General features: G+C 39.8%; 1 protein-coding gene across 5 annotated transcripts in view; it reads right to left on the bottom strand.

Moving 5' to 3' along the window:
• SKA1 (spindle and kinetochore associated complex subunit 1) overlaps window positions 1-18,904 on the bottom strand; it is a 45,174-nt gene that overhangs the window by 8,584 nt on the left and 17,686 nt on the right. For all 5 annotated transcript variants that reach the window (XM_084627796.1, XM_084627800.1, XM_084627797.1 and 2 more), the window contains 3 exons: window positions 16,525-16,649; window positions 14,570-14,661; window positions 11,512-11,649 (listed from right to left, as the gene is read on the bottom strand). In XM_084627796.1, the coding sequence (XP_084483922.1) occupies window positions 11,512-11,649; window positions 14,570-14,661; window positions 16,525-16,649 (355 nt within the window). The remainder of the gene's footprint in view (window positions 1-11,511; window positions 11,650-14,569; window positions 14,662-16,524; window positions 16,650-18,904) is intronic.

Genomic DNA, 18,904 nt, shown 5'->3' with positions numbered 1-18,904 from the left:
CTCTCTGTAATTACAAATTAATTCTCCAAAACTTTGCAAATTGATTCAGCCCTGTTGAACCAGACCTAAACTGTGCACTAAAGGTCCAATCCTGTTACTATTAACTTCAACAAAAGGAGGATTGAGCCCTTTACTTTTCTGCTATTGGGTATGTGGTTCCACTATGCCATCCATCAGCTGAAGTGGAAATCTTTTCAAAACTCATATCTTAAAGATAATTCCTTCCCACATAACCTACAAACACTGTTTTAACCCATTAACCATAAAAACAAAAAGTGAGATTCCATTTTCACTCTATCAACACAGCCCAAACACTAAGTATTGTGTCCCACTTGTTTTACATTTTAAAAGCTGGCAACACATTACTCCACATTCACTATCCTTTGTAGTGGACAGCATGATATATATATGCTATATTTTACCAAACAAGTATGATTTACCATAAACCATTCAGAAGTTGTAAAATGCTGAGTAATCAATCACACAAGTTGAAATGTCATAACACAACTATGCAATACCTGCATTCCCACCCCCAACCCTCCCAAACACTATTTAAACTACTGTGCATATATTCCCTGCCAATAGATTCATGGACACTGAATACAAAAGTCTCACAACCCGAAGTTATAATTTTCACTAATGGGTGATGTAAATATATGTTTATAATTTAAAATGCTTGACTTCAACATATTATTAAGATGCTAACGGATGATTCAAAGCTAGTACCAAAAGAAAAGTTCTAAAATTGTTACTGAAATAGCAAAGTTTTACATATCCATGCACAAGGCCAAGTGAAACTTGTTCTTAGCATCTTGATTGCCTTATGGTCTAGACAGCCATTAAAGAAAAGAAGTGAGATTCTGAACTATGCATCTTAGAGGCACAACACAGAACTTACAACCCAGAGGGAGGTTGAGGTTACGGTGGCTTTAAACCAGTCTTACACCCTACTGGTTTGGGGCTATCCAGAGCAGCTGTGGCGCATCCCCCAGCATCATTTAGCGCAGTGGTTCTCAAACTTTTGCATTGGTGACCCTTCACACAGCAAGCTTCTGAATGCGACCCCCCATCTTATAAATTAAAAACACATTTTTTTATGTTTAACTCTATTATAAATGTTGGAGGAGAAGCGGGGCTTGAGGGTGGAGGCTGACGGCTCAGCACCTCCCACGTAATAGCCTCACGACCCCCCTGAGAACCCCTGATTTAGAGTGTCTAAGTTATGGCAGCCTCCCCAAGATCTCTACAGAACTATCTGCTGTGATCCTAACTCCAACACACCCTTCCAACCCTCAGTTGCACCCTCAGTGCCTGTCCTTGCAAAAGGAGTCTCCAGAGAACAGTGTGTGGTTGTCTGCTTCAATTTCTGAACCAAGGAATTCTTCCCAGGCCAGGTCTGCAGCTTTTAGAGAGTTTCTTTATGCTGCTCTGGCCCCTTTACCCTGTGTAAAAGGGGCTGAAGTGGGAGTGAGATTCTCATCCAGTTTTCCATGCAGATGAAGAGTACTGAATGAGCATGTTCTTTTCATCTGCATTAAATGAACTTTCAAGCAGAACTACCAGTAGGTAACATCCAAGGCCCTGAAGGCCAAAAGCATGAAGGAAAAAAAAAAAAAAAAGAGAAATATAGAATGTGTCCCTACCCCTTCTGTTTTAGGCAGTTGAAACATTGACAAGCTTACTATTTTAAACACTATAATAGCCAAGATTTTTGGCTGCAGAACACTCTAGACTAATCAGAAGGTAGTAAGGCATGCACAGCTAAATAAAAAATGAGATGGGAAGCTACAGACATGCTGTTTTAGCAGTAGCCAACATTAATTCCATTTCATTAATTACTATGTCATTATGAGTCATATTTCCTTCCACAATGTGTTCCCCACAGAGAACCCTGAAACTTGACTGGATTTAACTTTTAATTCTGTTCAGTACCAGTTTTAGGAGGATGTAGAAAAATATATATTTGTGAGAAGTGTCTGAGTTACAATCTAGTTTTGAAGAGCTTTTATTACTATTAGTGCTTCAGCACAGTGAAGGCTGTAGGACAAGCAGATTAAATATGAAACAAATGCTGGAAAAGAAGCAGTACTCCATCAATTTAATCTGACTACAGAAATTAAATCTTTAGAAGATTAAAAAAGTAGAACATTCTGAAAACAGAGTGAAGGCAAATCAATCAGCATTTTGAAATTAATGGCACAAAAGCGTGAAACAGTATTACTATATGTCACACCTGAAAAGTAAGTGACAGCCAACATTAAAGACAGCAGAAAACAAGTCAGAATTATTTTGTTCATGGGATTGATCTATATTAGGTGCCAGGTTTCCAGAATCAGGACAGATATTCTGATTCCAAATTAACTTGTCCCTAAATTACTTGTAGCCAGTTATGTATCAATCAATGGCATTGTGTTTATACAAAAACAAAAACCAGAAGCAAACCACAAGCCTATGGTGAGGAGATACTATGCGAATAAATAAGGAAATACGTAAGTAAAGATAAATTGTGCTCTATAAAAATCATACACAAGTTGTATAACTAAAACTACTTATTTTACATTCATACAATTATTTTTCATTGAAAAACATACCACAACACTTTGCATTTCACTGGTGTGTATGTATATATAGTTCAGCCACATTTGGTGTGGACGTGTGCAAATAACAGAGAGCACAGTTGTAGGAGGATTATGTACTCTATATTTAGATGGACTTTTTCTATTTTGTGATTGTGAACAATACCTTGTTTATGTTCATTGACTGTATCTTTATTACTATACATCCTATTTGCTTTTTTCTTTACCTGTGAGGGAGAATTTCTCAAATTACAAGAGTAACTCTGCAGAGTTTTTCTCTGCCTGATCCTTCCAACTGTAGGTAGGAACAAGCTATCCCCTAATCCTCTTATGTTCCCATCTGACCATTGCTAAAATCCAGACACAGCAGAAACCTAACTGAATCAAGGTAACTATTATATTTTTAAGATCAGATTAATTGAAATTCTTCCATTGACTTTAATAAAGTTAAACCTCAAAGCTACGAGAATCCAACAAAAGTGGTTATGTATACAGTATTATATTATGCCTAATTAGTTCTCTTTTAACATCAGACAAGCATCAGGCATAACAGTCTAATTTAAAAACAAAAAAAGCCATTTATTTATTACAATTGCATTTTTCTTTTAATCCACAATTTATCATGAACAGTAAAAAAACCCCACAACACTACTTTCCTCAAAGAAAGCAATTAATCTACCATTTATATCAGAGGAACAAATTCTTCCAACAGCAAGTCACCAAAAACAAAGTTTGAGAGCAGAAAATATTTTTTCTTCAGTTACCAAGCTCTGAAAATGGGGACTTATAATGTATACCAAGAGCCTAAAAATGTCACAACCCCTAAGAAGCTTGAGAAAAGTCAAGGAACCACTTAAATCTGTCTTGAATTTAAAGTACACTGAGACATTTTACTTTCACTGAAAAACATTTTAAATTTCACTTTCACTGACCTAGCTTTGAAGTTTATTCCAGAAGTTTTAACTTTACATGTACATTTCTCATTGAAGTAAGATATTCTAAATGATCCAGATACTTTTAAATCTGTGCCCAAATACATCCCATATCTTCGATATCTGCTGCTTTAAAATATCAAGGCGGTGCAGATTATACTATGACAATTAGTGCCCTAAAAATATCTCCTGCATAACAACACATAACAGAGCTGGAAAAGCAGCTGGATCATAGAATATCAGGGTTGGAAGGGAGCCCAGAAGGTCATCTAGTCCAACCCCCTGCTCGAAGCAGGACCAATTCCCAGTTAAATCATCCCAGCCAGGGCTTTGTCAAGCCTGACCTTAAAAACCTCTAAGGAAGGAGATTCTACCACCTCACTAGGTAACGCATTCCAGTGTTTCACCACCCTCTTAGTGAAAAAGTTTTTCCTAATATCCAATCTAAACCTCCCCCACTGCAACTTGAGACCATTACTCCTCGTTCTGTCATCTGCTACCATTGAGAACAGTCTAGAGCCATCCTCTTTGGAACCCCCTTTCAGGTAGTTGAAAGCAGCTATCAAATCCCCCCTCATTCTTCTCTTCTGCAGGCTAAACAATCCCAGCTCCCTCAGCCTCTCCTCATAAGTCATGTGTTCCAGTCCCCTAATCATTTTTGTTGCCCTTCGCTGGACTCTCTCCAATTTATCCACATCCTTCTTGAAGTGTGGGGCCCAAACCTGGACACAGTACTCCAGATGAGGCCTCACCAATGTCAAATAGAGGGGAACGATCACGTCCCTCGATCTGCTCGCTATGCCCCTACTTATACATCCCAAAATGCCATTGGCCTTCTTGGCAACAAGGGCACACTGCTGACTCAGGGCACACTGCTGACTTGTCAGCTGATAATTCCCACAGCCTGCAGGAGCTCTCAGCTGTCACAGAACCAGCAATCCTCTACTGGCTCTCTGGGGTCCATTCCAGTTGGTGTATATTAGAGCAGATACTAAGCTACTCTATTGTACAATGGAACTGGGGCAGATTGGCTCAGAGAATCAGGGGCCTCTAACTAGCCCTCTGATTGCTAGTCTATAGGAACACTTAGTTTGCGGCAACCGTAGGTGTAAACCTACCTTGCACTACAGAAACACTAGGGCTATGTCCACACTGGCCCTCAGTTCGGACCAAGAGGATAGGAATAGCAATGTGAACAGTGCTGCACTATAACTCCCCTATGTGGATGCTGTGGGAGCAAACTAAAGGGTTTCTAGTTCACATTAATGTAGACCAGTTTGACAAGAACTATGTTAACATGAACTAGGAACTTTTAGTTTGCATCTGCAGTGTGCACAGAGCGGAGCTACAGCTCAGCACTTTAGTGCTAACTATTTATTCACAGCCCCATAGTCTGAACTTCAGGGCAGTATAGACAAGCCTGAAGTGTCTGTATGGGCCCTGCTAATGTGCATCGAAAGTTTGCTAGTGTGGTTTGATCTACCCTGCTTTGAAATGAAAGTAGATCAGAGCACACTAGGGAACTTTTAGTGTGCAGCAGCAGGGCCCACACAGACACATGGAGCACGGCACACTAATGCAAGGTAGATTTTCACCCCAGCTTGCTCCAAACTAAGTGTTTGTGTAAATATGCCACATCCCCTTGTTGGGAACACTGGGGCATGGCCACTAGGTAACTCGAGGGGATGGAAGACTACGAGTGTCGATGAAGCCCCCTCGCACTAGGCCCCAGTGTCCTTGCCCCCCCCTGCCTGGAGGCACGCGCAGCAGCTCTGCGTGCTAGGCCCAAGTGTCCTTGGCCCCCCCGCCTGGAGGCACACACAGCAGTTATGCTGAGAATCTGCAACAGTATGTTGCAGAGTCAGACTGCCTGAAACTAAGCAAGGCCAAACAGGGGAGATATGGAAGAACAATGCTGAATAAAGCAGCTTTATGTATAGTTTAACAAATGATACAGAGAATCAGGGAACTAGCTGGGAACTGGATTGGCTGGCTATATGGATACTTGGAGCAGCTTGCTATTGGATAAGTATGCTGGGAAAAAGGATGTATAAAAGCCTGTGTAACTTCCTGCTCTGTTGTACAGGATTTGAGATTCAAATCTCCCTGTACCTTTTTGAAGCTTCAAATAAACTTTTCTGCTTCTCCACCCTGTTGTGATTATTGGGTGCAGCACACCGGGTAACGAACCGCAACACCCTCACTTCTCTGCTGAGGGTATCTCAGTGCAAGAAAGCATTTGGACTTTAATTTACGTATTAGAATATATTTCAAAACCTATAGTTGGGATATACAGTGTCCCAAAATTAATTCACAGAATTTCACTGTAACAATTTGAGAGTTCAGTTTAAATGTCATTCTGGCCAAGGTGTCTGTCACATGTTTTTTAATAATGATGGTTTTCTTCTGAGAGGCAGAGGACTAAATTAAAAACAGTCAAACAGCTTTAGAGGAAAGCAGTATACAGACATGTATTTGTTTTACATTAATTGCAATATAAAGGTTGAAATTTTAATGGCAGAGGAATCAAACCTGAAGTCTGCCCCCTGTAGGTGCAACTGGATCTTTCATTCCATGATCCCACAACATATGCAGAATTTTGCTTGTTTGTTTAAGGCTGTACAGAAAATGTGCAATTTCAACACAACAGTACAAACATTCTATTTAGTTATGCTGTCTTGCTGGAGAAGTAAAAGGTCAGCTTCTTTCCATTACAAAACTTGTACCAAGGCCCGTCTACAACAGGCAATCATCTGAGTAGTTGTTTCAGACAGGTTTCACAGTATTTTATTATTTACTTCCCATGTTGTGTGGTCTTGTAATGAATGCATGCTGTAATGCCCACACAGAGAAGAAGAGCAAAGGCTGGTTAAGCCTCCCTTACATTTGAATATCCTGAATCGTGTGTGTGTGTGTGTGTGTGTATATATATATATATTAAAGTAAACTGACAACAATGTTGTATGCTAAGGGCTAAGCCTACATCCGCATTGAGCACCCAAATAAGTGGCCTAATTTCAAATGTACTGAGCACTCAGTGCCCCCTGACCTCACATGACCATAAATGAAGGAATGAAATAACCCTTGAAACATCCTATCTTCCTCTAAGGAGAGGAAGAGGAGACTATAGGGCTTCAGGGCAGTGTAAAGTGATAGCAAGTATGCTGTTGTCAGCAGGATTCAATAAATATTTTGTTCTTCAACAAAATTTATTTTATAAGTATGGCAACAGTCATACTAAACTCCATGACAGCTGTACAATTCTACAGAGCTGGTCTCTTGGAGTCCTGGTGCTCACAAACCTCTGGCACAGTTAAAGATTCCTTATTCAAGGGGTTGGTATTGTTATGTGTGTCATGTGGTCATTCCTGGCCACTACACAACAGTCAGAAACATGTCCTCTCACTGATAAATGAATGGTCTGGTTTAGCTATAATAGATATTGACACTGGGTTATACAGCATTAAAGTCATGCCTCCTCTCTGTCCAATCCCTGCCCCCTCTCAACTCCCCCCCACCCAAAAGTATTCTTTATAGAGAGGTCACTGTGTACTTTTATCTGGAAATGAAACACATACCTACATTTAAGTGTCTCATCCTAACACATCTACCACCAATAAACACATATCCACATATGCACCCCTCTGAGCTGAGGCCAAGCAGAATACATTTCAGACCAAGAGTTTAATAGTCTGAGAAAGTTACAATCAAATACACATTTGAAATGAAAATACCATCTCAGCCATAACTACTGTATCATTACCATAACACCATTGTATTCTTTCCAGATCACTAATTTTCTATAGAGATGATGGACACTTTTTCCCAAGTGAAAGACGTGATGTGACTTTGAACCCTGAATCACTGTGATATCTACTACTGTTTAACAGAGAAGTTATTCATTAAAATTCTTTAAAGCTGCAGTATCAGATTAGCTTCTATAAATTTCTTATCACCACCACAATGGCAGACGTAACTACTTAAATTCATCCCAGACATTTAATTTGGTCTATGACCCTTTGAAGTACTCTTTGAGCACAATAGGGCTGGACACAGGAAAGCCTGATATGCACGTTGATATTGCAAAGTGTTAAGACAAACTAGGAACCTCCAATTCAAAGGTGATCATGTGTTTTTAAAGTCATGCGGGAAGCAGAGTGCTCAGTGTATATAGCTCTCATCTGAGATTCCAGTCCCAATTATTAGGTACCAAGTGAAATAGTGAGTTTGATGGTTTCCCCAGCTACACATTATAAAACTATCAAACAGAGAAGAATGTTTTTGCATTAATAGAAATTGTTCACAGTGACCCAAATCACCCCCGCCCCATGAACTGTCATCTGTTGTGCTATATAAATAAGCTTGGAAGGTTTAGATTTGTATTGGTAAACGTCAGTAAAAATCGATTTCACCACACACACACAAACTGACTTAAACATATTTCCATCAATAATAATCGAAATTTACAGACAAGCAAAGAAAGAAAAATGCTGCTTGAGAACTTTACTACAGTTTGATTTAAAGATATTTACTTTATATATTTTGATGTGATGTTGAAATTCTGTTAATTGTTATAAGCTTTAAGTTTTTGAATCTCAGTGTCTAGTCATTAAATAATTATCTGCCCCACTCCATAACTGAAATCAACAAAAAAAAAATTAAAAAATGCTTACAACCCATAATTTTGCACAACTGAAAATTTTAATTGATAAAAATAGAAAAAAAAGTTTAAAAATAAACATTGATATTTTCCATCAAATTGATGATAAAAATTGAATTCTACCAAGCCTATCAATAAAAATATTTCTATTTTATCAAACATTTGTATTGGACTGTAAATGCATACAGTACTTTAGAAACATACATAAACACACTCTGCCCTGACCAATGGTGAATGGAAACTGCATTTATTCAGCTCTTTCCATCTTCAAAACACTTTATAATCATCTTCACCCTGCCCAATGAGATGCAGATTTATTAACCCCATTTTATAGGGGAGGGAAACCACCACTTCAAAGGTTAGTGGTGACCTGCCAAGGAAAATTATTGGGTCTGTGCCTTTTTTTGTAAATGTCTAGAAAAAGACCTTTCTGAATAATTTAGCACCCCCGCTTCTTCAATTTAGGGTTGAGACAACTCATAAATCTGAGGCTGCCCAAAAATCTTGCAGCAAAAGACAGAAACACCAGACTTAACATACCTGAAATTTAAACATACGAACAAATGAATAAACTTTCTGGCTTTCTTTATGCATCAATGTAGTGGGAGGGAAAAAGGCACAAACACAGTATTTTCCCTCTCTGCAGACTCATTACTTTTAGATCTTTTGTCCTCAGCCACCAAAAGAGAGTGTGTGTGTGCGCGCGCGTGTGTCAGAGATAGGCTTGTAACTTAGGAGGTTCTGATTCCCATTCCTATGCTCAGGCCACATGTCTAGTAACCAGGTATTTCATTACCAAGACCAAAAACCAGAAACAAGAGAACAATGCATCTTAAGCAGAAGCTACATGGGTAATCAAGAGTAATATCTGAAGAAAAACAGCAGCAGGTTCTCAGAACACCAGAGGGTGCTATTGCACAGCCAGTTAATGGGGGGAAATCTCAGCAACAACACTGTATGAATAGCCTTTCTTGCACTTAACAGAAGAACAGTGGTTCCAAGTTCAGGACACTAGGTCTTTTGGATGCAGATGACTGGAAAAAGCCTTCCACAGACTGTTCAGTATTTGGTCTGGGCTACCTTCCAGAGTTCAGATGTGAAAATAACCCTGCAGCTCCCCAGCAGTATCCCTCCATGACAGTAAAGCACCATGCATAGTTGTTATTTTGAAAAATACTTTAGCAAAATCATGTGGCCTCAGGAAAGCTTTGCAGTTACTGGAACCAAGCCTCATGACCAAAAGCAATTTTAGTTTGCCAACGAAAGGATTAATAGTGAGAGTCATGTTAAAAAAAAAAATCGTACTACTACAGAAAAGCTTCTACATGCGTATTAAAACACTATAGGTTATCATAACTGAATTTTCATCAAATTAATTTCTCTATCTGGGGGGTTTTTTACTTCTTTTCTCTGGGACAACAAAACCCAAATAGTCAGTTGCCCTTTTATTTTATAATAAATTACCAGTGGAAAAGGATTGAAAATCAGAAAAACTGTTTCACAAAAAATTTCAGAGTTGTTTCCGTTTTGCATGGTTTGAAATGGACCCTTTTCTGCCAAACTGTCATGGAGCTTTTAAATTGAAATTTTTCATTTTCTTAATCATTATTTACCAAAAACATTTGGTGCTACTTATATCAGTGCCATAGAACCACTTTAGCAGGTGGTTCTTAAAAGGTGACTGTACAGAACCCTACCTGACACAGAGGAATCCAGGAACTGCAGTGATGCTTATATTAAGCACAGTCAGTGATGCCAAGTCCTCAGCATTGGACTTGGTCAGCTCAGATGGATCTGGAGACCTCAATGCCACTTTGACTGATCTGAACCTCAGCACTTGTCTTGGTTGAATTGGCAGATCCAGGAACTTTCATCTGCTCATGTTGCTCACAAAACAAAGTTGGTTCTCCAGAGATGACAGTGCTGCATCTTTGCTACCAAATTCAGTTGACCCAGATGGATCCAGGGACCTCTGCACAGCACAAGGTCGACACAGAATCACTGTGAGCATGCTGTTCTCCAGAGTCCTTGGTGCTAGGACTCAGTATTCGACTCCCATCAACCCAAATGGATCTGGTCACTAGTACCACTTTGGCCAGTGATTCTCTGGAATCAAGAAGTGCCCTTCTGGCACAAACCGAACACTCAACCAAGACAGATGCACGGACTTCATTGCCACTTATGCCAAGCAGAATCTGAATTTACTGCGCTAGACTCACTTGACTAGGTCTAAAGAGCTTCCCTGGAGAGCAGGGGTGTGAAGTGACCTTTCTGCTTTCACAGCATCAGATTATTCCCATGCTGTATGGGCATCTTTCTCTGTATTTAGAAAAGTTTATTAATTGACAATCTAACGGTAAAACAAAAATAGCCTCGAATGGACTGAAGAAAAAACCACCATGTAAGAGCTGAGGATACCTAGTGTGATCTACACTCACTGCACCGTTAATGCCTAGAAGAAACTGAAAGGCATTTGGAGCTACTCCCCATTTTATACCTTTGGAACGATCTGTAAAGGATGAGTAAGGAGGAGTGAGTGGCCCCAATTGATGCTGCTCACCAGAAGATTTTGAAAGCTCACAGTGCAAGCTCCTTGAAACCACAAGTAGGAGTATGCAGAAGACACTCAAATATGAACTGAGTTTTCTTACTGAAACAGTGGTTTTTAAGAAACAAAGGGGCTTGTCTAGTCAAACAGTTAGTGCACAGCAAGCTGGGTTGTAAATCTACAGTGCATTACCATGCCATATACTAGCTGTCCAAGTGGACCCTGCTACTGTGCACTAACAGTTCCCTAGTGCTCATTGACCTACTCCCGTTTCAAAGCAGAGCGGATCAAAGCACACTAAGAAACTTTTAGGGCATGGTAGCGGGTTCACATGGACAGCTTATACGTGGCATGCTAATGCACTATAGATTTACATCCCAGCTTGCCGTGCACTAACTGCCTGACTAAACAAGCCCAAAAAGTTTCTATAATGAATTTAAACACAATTTTGATACAATTTTAGAGTAAAAGTATGACAGAATATTTCATAAAAATAGAATTTTTTATGAAATAGTGTTGACATTACTGTAAATCTAATTTTTTGGAAAAAAGCCTTTTTAAGCAAAGAAACTATGAAAAGTTTTGACCAATTCTACTTACTAATCAATATCATTTATGATTCTCAAATACTGCAGCATTGTGCTGATTGGGGTAAACACCATTTCCACTGGAATCTTAAACATTTCATAAAGCATTCCGGTCACTCATTGGTTTTGTAAAAGCTAATTTTTCCAAAACCTAAATTTGGCTCCCATTTGTATCTGGCATCATCTAGGAAAACTCTTGCTTACTTACGCAGGAACACCTTCAAATTCCTGTGCCGTTATTAAAGGGGCTTCTTTAATAAATTTTGGCTCTTTCGCAGGTTTCTTTACACATTCAGGTGCTGCAACTTTACTTTGTTCTTCCGACTTCACAGTTAGTCCCACAGTGCTGTAAAATGAATGAAAATTAAGTATAAAAATAGCTGATAATCAGTAGTTATGAACATACCAACAAGTTAAAAGATCTCTACTCACACAAATCTACAATTCCTTTTCTCCCACTGATTGACAGGACAAAATTACTGCGTTTGCAATAATATGTACTTTGACTGTTCATTATACCTCTTCATTTTTCAGTTAGAGAGAGGCTGTTACCAGGCTCAGTTACAAGTTCAACATACCACTGTATTCCACAGAACATGAGAGGCCTTACTTTTCACCATTTGCTTGTGGCTCAAAAACACGAGCCAGGTTATGCACTTATTGGTCTCGTCATCAGACCCCTTTGAAACACAGGTTCAAAACTTGGTAAGACTGACTCACCCGTTTATCCTGTGATGCAAATAAACTGAACCTCATGCAGCGTACTGCGTAGTTCTCCTGGATGGGATCGGAAAAGCCACAGTTTCTCTGGGTGAACTTTTCCAAACCCATGGTACCTTTTAAAAAATCTGCCCCACCAAGCTCCTCAGATCAATATCCTTAGGTAAAATCTGTTTCCCTTCTCCCCAGTGTTGTACTGCATGCCAGTCACTTGGCTGCCTCTGTTCTACACATTCCGGGCAGCAATATGAAGAGAATACGATTTATGTATTGTTTGCTACGTGCTATGGTATTCTGTGGAATGAAAGTTGCCACGTAAACGTAAAAAAAAATCATTAAAATAAAGTTGAAGTGTTACATAATGAAAGACTGACTTGCAATTTTGGTCCCAGTGGCTAACAGTATGAGACAGTGGGCAAGCCACAGCACTCTATAATTATATCCTGACGGTAGCAAAGGAGTGTAATATCAATGCAGCTGATGATCTGGGTTTGATGTCTCATTTAAAAGAAGGCACCTCCATCAGTGCAGTGCCCCACCACGAAGATAACCTGCTGGAGTATTAGTTCAGATTGACTGAAGAGGATTAGTGTCACCTGCTGAATTAGCAATTAAATTCTCAAAAACTTTGTTTACACAGGGTTAAGTTTGCCCAGTTCTACCTTTTGCCCTTCCAGAATTTAGACAACGGCTAAACTTAAACCTCTGGAAACCAGGAAACACAAAGTTAAGGCAACACAATCTCATGAAGCTGGCAATAGCCACTGGGAATGGTTCACTAAGGATGGTGCAAAGGTTAAACTACCAAGTGAACTGATGGATTCACCACCTCTTGAGGTCTTCAAATCAAGTCTGGATGCTTTTCTGGAAGATATGCTTTAATCAAACACAGACTCAATACAGGAGTAATTGGATGAAATTCTATGGACTGTGTTATATCAAAGGTCAGACAGGTGATCTAATGGTGCCTTCTGGCCATAAAAATCTATAACAACTTAATAAGTAGACATGATGGACTAAAAGAACATGCCAATGTTTGCACTGTGTTCATCAGATTTGAACTGCAACATTTGTCTGCATGGACTCCAGCTTCATTGGGTGTAACTTCATTGAGTGGTGGAGTGATTGACTGGAGCAGCTTTGCAGAGCTGTGACCGTGATATGATGAGATATGCAAGTGCAACTTACGGAATCAAGTATGCCCCATTTCAGTGCTGGATTTTGTAGATTTGTGCACTTCAACTGACACTGAGTATGTTCTTGTCATGGGGATTGTCAGCAGTCTGGTGGCATACATGATAGCAGTCTTTGAAGCTTAATGAGAGGTAAGTGAAGGCAATGTCTCAGACGGAATCTGGTGGGCAAGGCTGAAGGAGTAGAAACATTTAACAAGTCTGGGGTAGTTTATGTGGAGCAGGTTCAAGGGTTGTATGTAGGTAGCTCCTGTTCACTACATCTGACCTAAACCTGAGTTTTGCCTGAGCAAAGAGAAGATGTTAGACTTTGTCCTACAGTGCTCATATGCAGAGCCTTGTGCGGATAAAAAATTTGTATCCACATCTGCTCTGCTATCCACAAACGGGGTCCGTGGATATCCGCAGATTTGCAGGGCACTGCTCATACGCTCTTGCCCCAAAATGTTCTGTAGCATCTGTTAGGGTAGAGTGCTAGTATTTGTGCTACTGGTGTCTTGGGGCATCTCTTAAAAAGGACAGAGTTAAGGTTGCATTATGGGGGTGATGCACACCTTAAACTCTTCATTTCCTGGTTTTCAGAGGTTTAAATTTAGCCACTCTCCATTTTCTGAAAGGGCATGAGGCAGTACTGGGCAACCTTAATTCTGCAGTAACAAAGTTTTGGGGGTATTTCATTTCCCTGGTTTAAAAAAAAAAAATTTATCAGCATCTCCATGTACCATAGCCCAGCTCTTCCCCACCACTGCCTCTGGCTCCTTGTTAATGATTACCCTTTCAACAGAATGTGAACACCTCCACTTTTCCTGTATCATCCTGTCTCCTGTGTCTATGCCTGCCCCTCACAGCCCAGTTCTCCCTTCTCAGACTTCCTCTCCATGGAGAGACAGATGTCAGCATAGGACCATGGGCTGAGGAATTGGGGAGAGGGTGCAGGAACAGTGGTAAAACCTAAATCAAGTCAGTGCATACATTTTTAGAAGGGAAGGTCTCTGACCCCTTCCTTACAACTCCACTTTTCCTTGCACTGCGACAACAATCCCCTACATTCCCCATTCCCAACTGCTCTGACTTCCCCACCACTGTTTGGACACTGTTCCACCTCTTGCAACATTCCCTCCATCATGCCCTTTGCTTTGACCACTCCCATAACTCTGGTGCTCTGAGCACTGCACAAATACAGTATGTGGTAAGAAGCATTAGCACTCTAGATCTAACAGGAATGCTACTAATATATAGAACTTGACTGAATCCCAAAGATTTGTAGTTAATATCTAGTACTAGGAGCAGAGATATACAGATTTTTACACTGCCAGTGTCATCAGGAAATCTGCCTATTTGAGTAATACGCACCACTTTGGGATTGCTTTGGGCAGATGGGGAGGAATATTTTCACGGAGGTGCTGTGCTTCATTATAGTCCCTCTCAATAGACTCCTGCATTTCCTGAAAAGAAGAATATTGGACTCTTTCAGTATTTTTAGTTACCAAAAATGGGGCAATGGAAATGGTTCTGTTTACTACCTAGATGATGCGAGAATGACCCTTACAAATATGCCTTAATGTGATTAATGAACTTTGCTGTTTCTCCACTATAGACCCACACTCTAACTCCCCAGAAGCAATCAGTGGAGCCTAGAAATTTAACTGCTTTTCATTCTAAATAACTTGAGCCAGAGAAGCTGAGAGTGATCTAGTGGGGGGGAAAAACCTAAAAAGAAGGTGGCCGCTGTAGCGAATAAAACTCTAGTTGCCACTAGCCAGAGAGAGAAGACAGGAAGAATAAAGCTGGCTGCAATTAAGAGTCAAGGAAGGAGTTCCAAGGACATCTCATTAGCATGCAAAAGAAGCCAAACTTCTGAGGTGAGGGCACTAGTGAGGTCACACCCAAAGACAGCTCTGAACATTTAGAATCAATTCTGCTTGTTTGTCATAATTTCATTGTTGTTCCTGACTTTTTATTACTAAGGACAGTTTTATGCAAACAGGAGATTTGTTTCTGAAGCTTTGTCTTTTCCTGCTCTTTATCCCTCAACCTGAAGTTATAATTTTGTGTGACATGATTATTTCCACAGCAACTAATTGCTTTTAGAGAATCATATTCCTACCAACACTGCCAGCAACTCTCTTGTAAATAAGATTTCAGTTTCAATCACTTGATTGACATGACAGGATACCCAAGGGTTGCCAGACTTACTAAACCAATCTCAGGGCATGGGGAAGTATGACAGAAAGGTACAGAAGTTTTACACAATGGATATATTTTACATTACTATCTGGCTCTGATTTGGTGTCAGGCTGCCATTGTCTCTTCACATCCTAAAGTTTTTTTCCTTACATGATTTCACCATTTCCTTTTATAAAGACAGGTTTCAGAGTAGCAGCCTTGTTAGTCTGTATCCGCAAAAAGAAAAGGAGTACTTGTGGCACCTTAGAGACTAAAAAATTTATTTGAGCATAAGCTTTCGTGAGCTGTAGCTCATGAAATCAGATGCATCCGATGAAGTGAGCTGTAGCTCACAAAAGCTTATGCTCAAATAAATTGGTTAGTCTCTAAGGTGCCACAAGTACTCCTTTTCTTTTTTCACCATTTCCTTGTAATTCTCCTGTAATTAAGTTTGACTATCACTGAAATTTAAGAAAAACAATGTGACAGTATTTTCATACTAGAACTATGCTCATTAGAGGAGATATGTAATAAGAGCAACACATTAAAAAGGTCACAGGAGGAGTCACAAACAAGTGAATACTGATGTATGAATTGAGGGCAAAGTGTATACAAATCATTTCATTGTCAGAGCCCAGATAACAGTGCTAGCAAATAGTTGTAAAATGAAAGAATATTCTGGGCAATGACATAGAAATGAACACACAACTTGCCCCGTTGGCTTCAGAAATCCTGGCTTCAATAACGGTTTGAGCAGATAACATGGACAATTATGGACACACATTTCAGTTCAGGTGCAGATTTCTTCTGCAGGAGAATAAGACTGCATGTGGCTAGCTGTGCCAGGAAGAAAGAAGAGTCTATTTCATAGGCAATATTTCCAGTCTGATGAGGGAAGAAAGGCCTGAGCCTAAGCCCATTGGCTCAGTCCCAAAATGCAAAAACAACAGTGATCAATATTTTGTTGTTGCAATGAATGCATTATACTTCTCTGCTCAACTCACTTGCTATAACATTCTCATAACTCAAAGACATACCACCTAACGACCCAGAAAGGAACCATTCTGGACAGGTCTGAAAGATTCCTTTAAAGCTTCCCATTTATATATTGGGATGCTACAAGCAGAACAAAATAAGATTACCTTGAGTGAATTCTTTAGTTTTTCTTGATGCTCAACTTCTATTTCCATTTTATTCAGGAGACCACTGAGGAGAAACATCTCATGCCCTATTTTACAGAGCACAGATTTCAAGGATGGCTCCTGACCTGTCAGATAGAGAGAGAGAGAGCATGCACGTAAAACTTAAAAAAAAAAAAAAAAAAAAAAAAAACCCACAAGTGTCTGGTTCGCACTATACACATCTCCCATCTCTATCTCCAAAAATTTTCTGCATTCCTTCCCTACTCCCTGAAATTCCATATCATAGTTCCCAACCTTCTGGCAGAAAATGGAAAGCACTGTTCTCTTTGAACAGGGGTTATTATTCTGTGGCCTAAAGTGCTCAGTGCCATCCTAGCAAGGGGGATGAGAGTTGGAAATAGAATGAGTTAGATCTCAGCAAAACATTAAAACGCACTGCAAAATCAATCAATCAATATCACACACACACATAAACCCGTGTTAAAAGAACACTACTAAAGTTGCAAAGTCAAGCACTCAAAAGTTATGAAATGCCAGAATTAAGGTTGCCTGAGCAACCTGAATTTGGCCCCCTTGGCATATCCATTATGGTCCAGTCTATAATCAGATGACCACAGACAGTAGAATCTCAGAGTTACGAAGACCTTGGGAATGGAGGTTGTTTGTAATTCTGAAATGTTCGTAAATCTAAAAAAAAAAACACATTATAGTTGTTCTTTCAAAAGTTTACAACTGAACATTGACTTAATACAGTTTTGAAACTTTACTATGCAGAGAAAAAATGCTGCTTTTAACCATCTTAATTTAAATGAAACAAGCACAGAAAGTTTCCTTACCTTGTCAAGTCTTTTTTTTTTAGTAGTTTACATTTAACACAATACAATATTGTATTTGTTTTTTGCTTTTGTCCCTGCTGCTGCCTGATTGCGTGCTTCCAGTTCCAAATGAGGTTTGTGGCTGACAATTCGTAATTCTGGTGTTCGTAACTCTGAGGTTCTACAGTACCATTTTTTCCACAGGACCCCTGCCTCATTCAGCACACAGGACGAACCCGCGCTGGGGACGAATCCAGATTGTGTAGTACAGGAATCCTGTCCCCAGTCTCCTTGTCCAGTTAGTTCTCCTGACTCCTCATCCAATCTGCCTCTCTGCTTTCCACTACTGGCAAACTGCAATTTATCGAAGGCTTAGAATTTGTCCAAATTTGAGCATATTTTCATGGGGATGGCAAAAGACACATCCTTGCCACAAAGGCTGTCCTCCTGCTCCAGAACAGGGGGGCACTAGAGCTATTCAAAGAAAAGTCGGTCTAAAGAGTGTTTGAACATGAGGAAAACAATGTATTTTCCCCTAGCCTTGTTCTCAGATATAGTTGAAATATTTTGCTCTGAAAATTGTCCTAAAAATATCAGCTTGAGGCAGACGCCCCACAGGAAAAATTTCAGCCCAAACAGTTAAAGCTTCTCAGAGTTATAAGCAACTGAAAACAGGGTTTTACTATGGGAAGTGATGGGCAAACTTAATAATAGGCAGTACTACCAGCCCAATCTATAATGTAACTATTTACATAAAGAAAAAAGCCAAACAGTGAGATACAAATTTATCAATTAATAAATGGCTGATATTCCTAAATATAACTACTTATTTTGGTAGATTTTCCCTAGATAAAAGGAAAAGGGCTAGAATCATTATCATCTCCTATTTAAGAACATATTCAAGGCCTCTCTGTTCCAGCTTGGAGTCAGAAAGAATTCTGCTTAACTTTGACTCACGGCCAATTCTATGATACTAAAGAATTAAAGTACTGCACTTTCTCACACTAAAGAAAATAAAGTTCTATGTGAGACTTCCCTTTTTCCCTCTCTCCAGCCCTCCCTGACCTTTCTCAACCTCTGACTCCCCACAGGTTCCTTCTCCTCACACTATAGGAAAGCTAAGGTCTTCCCCTCCTAAAAGATAATGGATCCTGGATCCTTCATACCTCTACAGATGTTGCCCAGACTATCTTCTACTCTTCATCTCTGAACTCAGTGAATGCACTGTCTACAACCACTGCCTTGAATTCCTCTCCTCCAACTCCATCCACGCCCCTCTGGCTTCTGATGTCTCCACTCCACTGAAACTGCTTTCACTAAAGTTTCTAACGATCACTTCATGGCCACATTTCACCTCACCTCCAACATCTAGGATGGTGGAAAAACTAGTTTGACAGAGAGAGGTCAGATTTCTATCCATATACCTGTACTGTTTAAGGATGCTGGGGGTTATTTTTGCTTTCTGTAACCATATACAGTACTAACATTTTAAAAAAAACCCACAGCAATAGAACTGCCCCTTCTGTTCGAAGTTTGACAGAGAAGCCAAGGACTTATCATGCACA

This window comes from Lepidochelys olivacea, assembly GCF_965140295.1.
Source record: "Lepidochelys olivacea isolate rLepOli2 genome assembly, chromosome: 5".
Lineage (NCBI taxonomy): Eukaryota > Metazoa > Chordata > Testudines > Cheloniidae > Lepidochelys > Lepidochelys olivacea.
The sequence above is the reverse complement of the archived record's forward strand: the minus strand, read 5'-3'. Positions and strand labels throughout refer to the sequence as shown.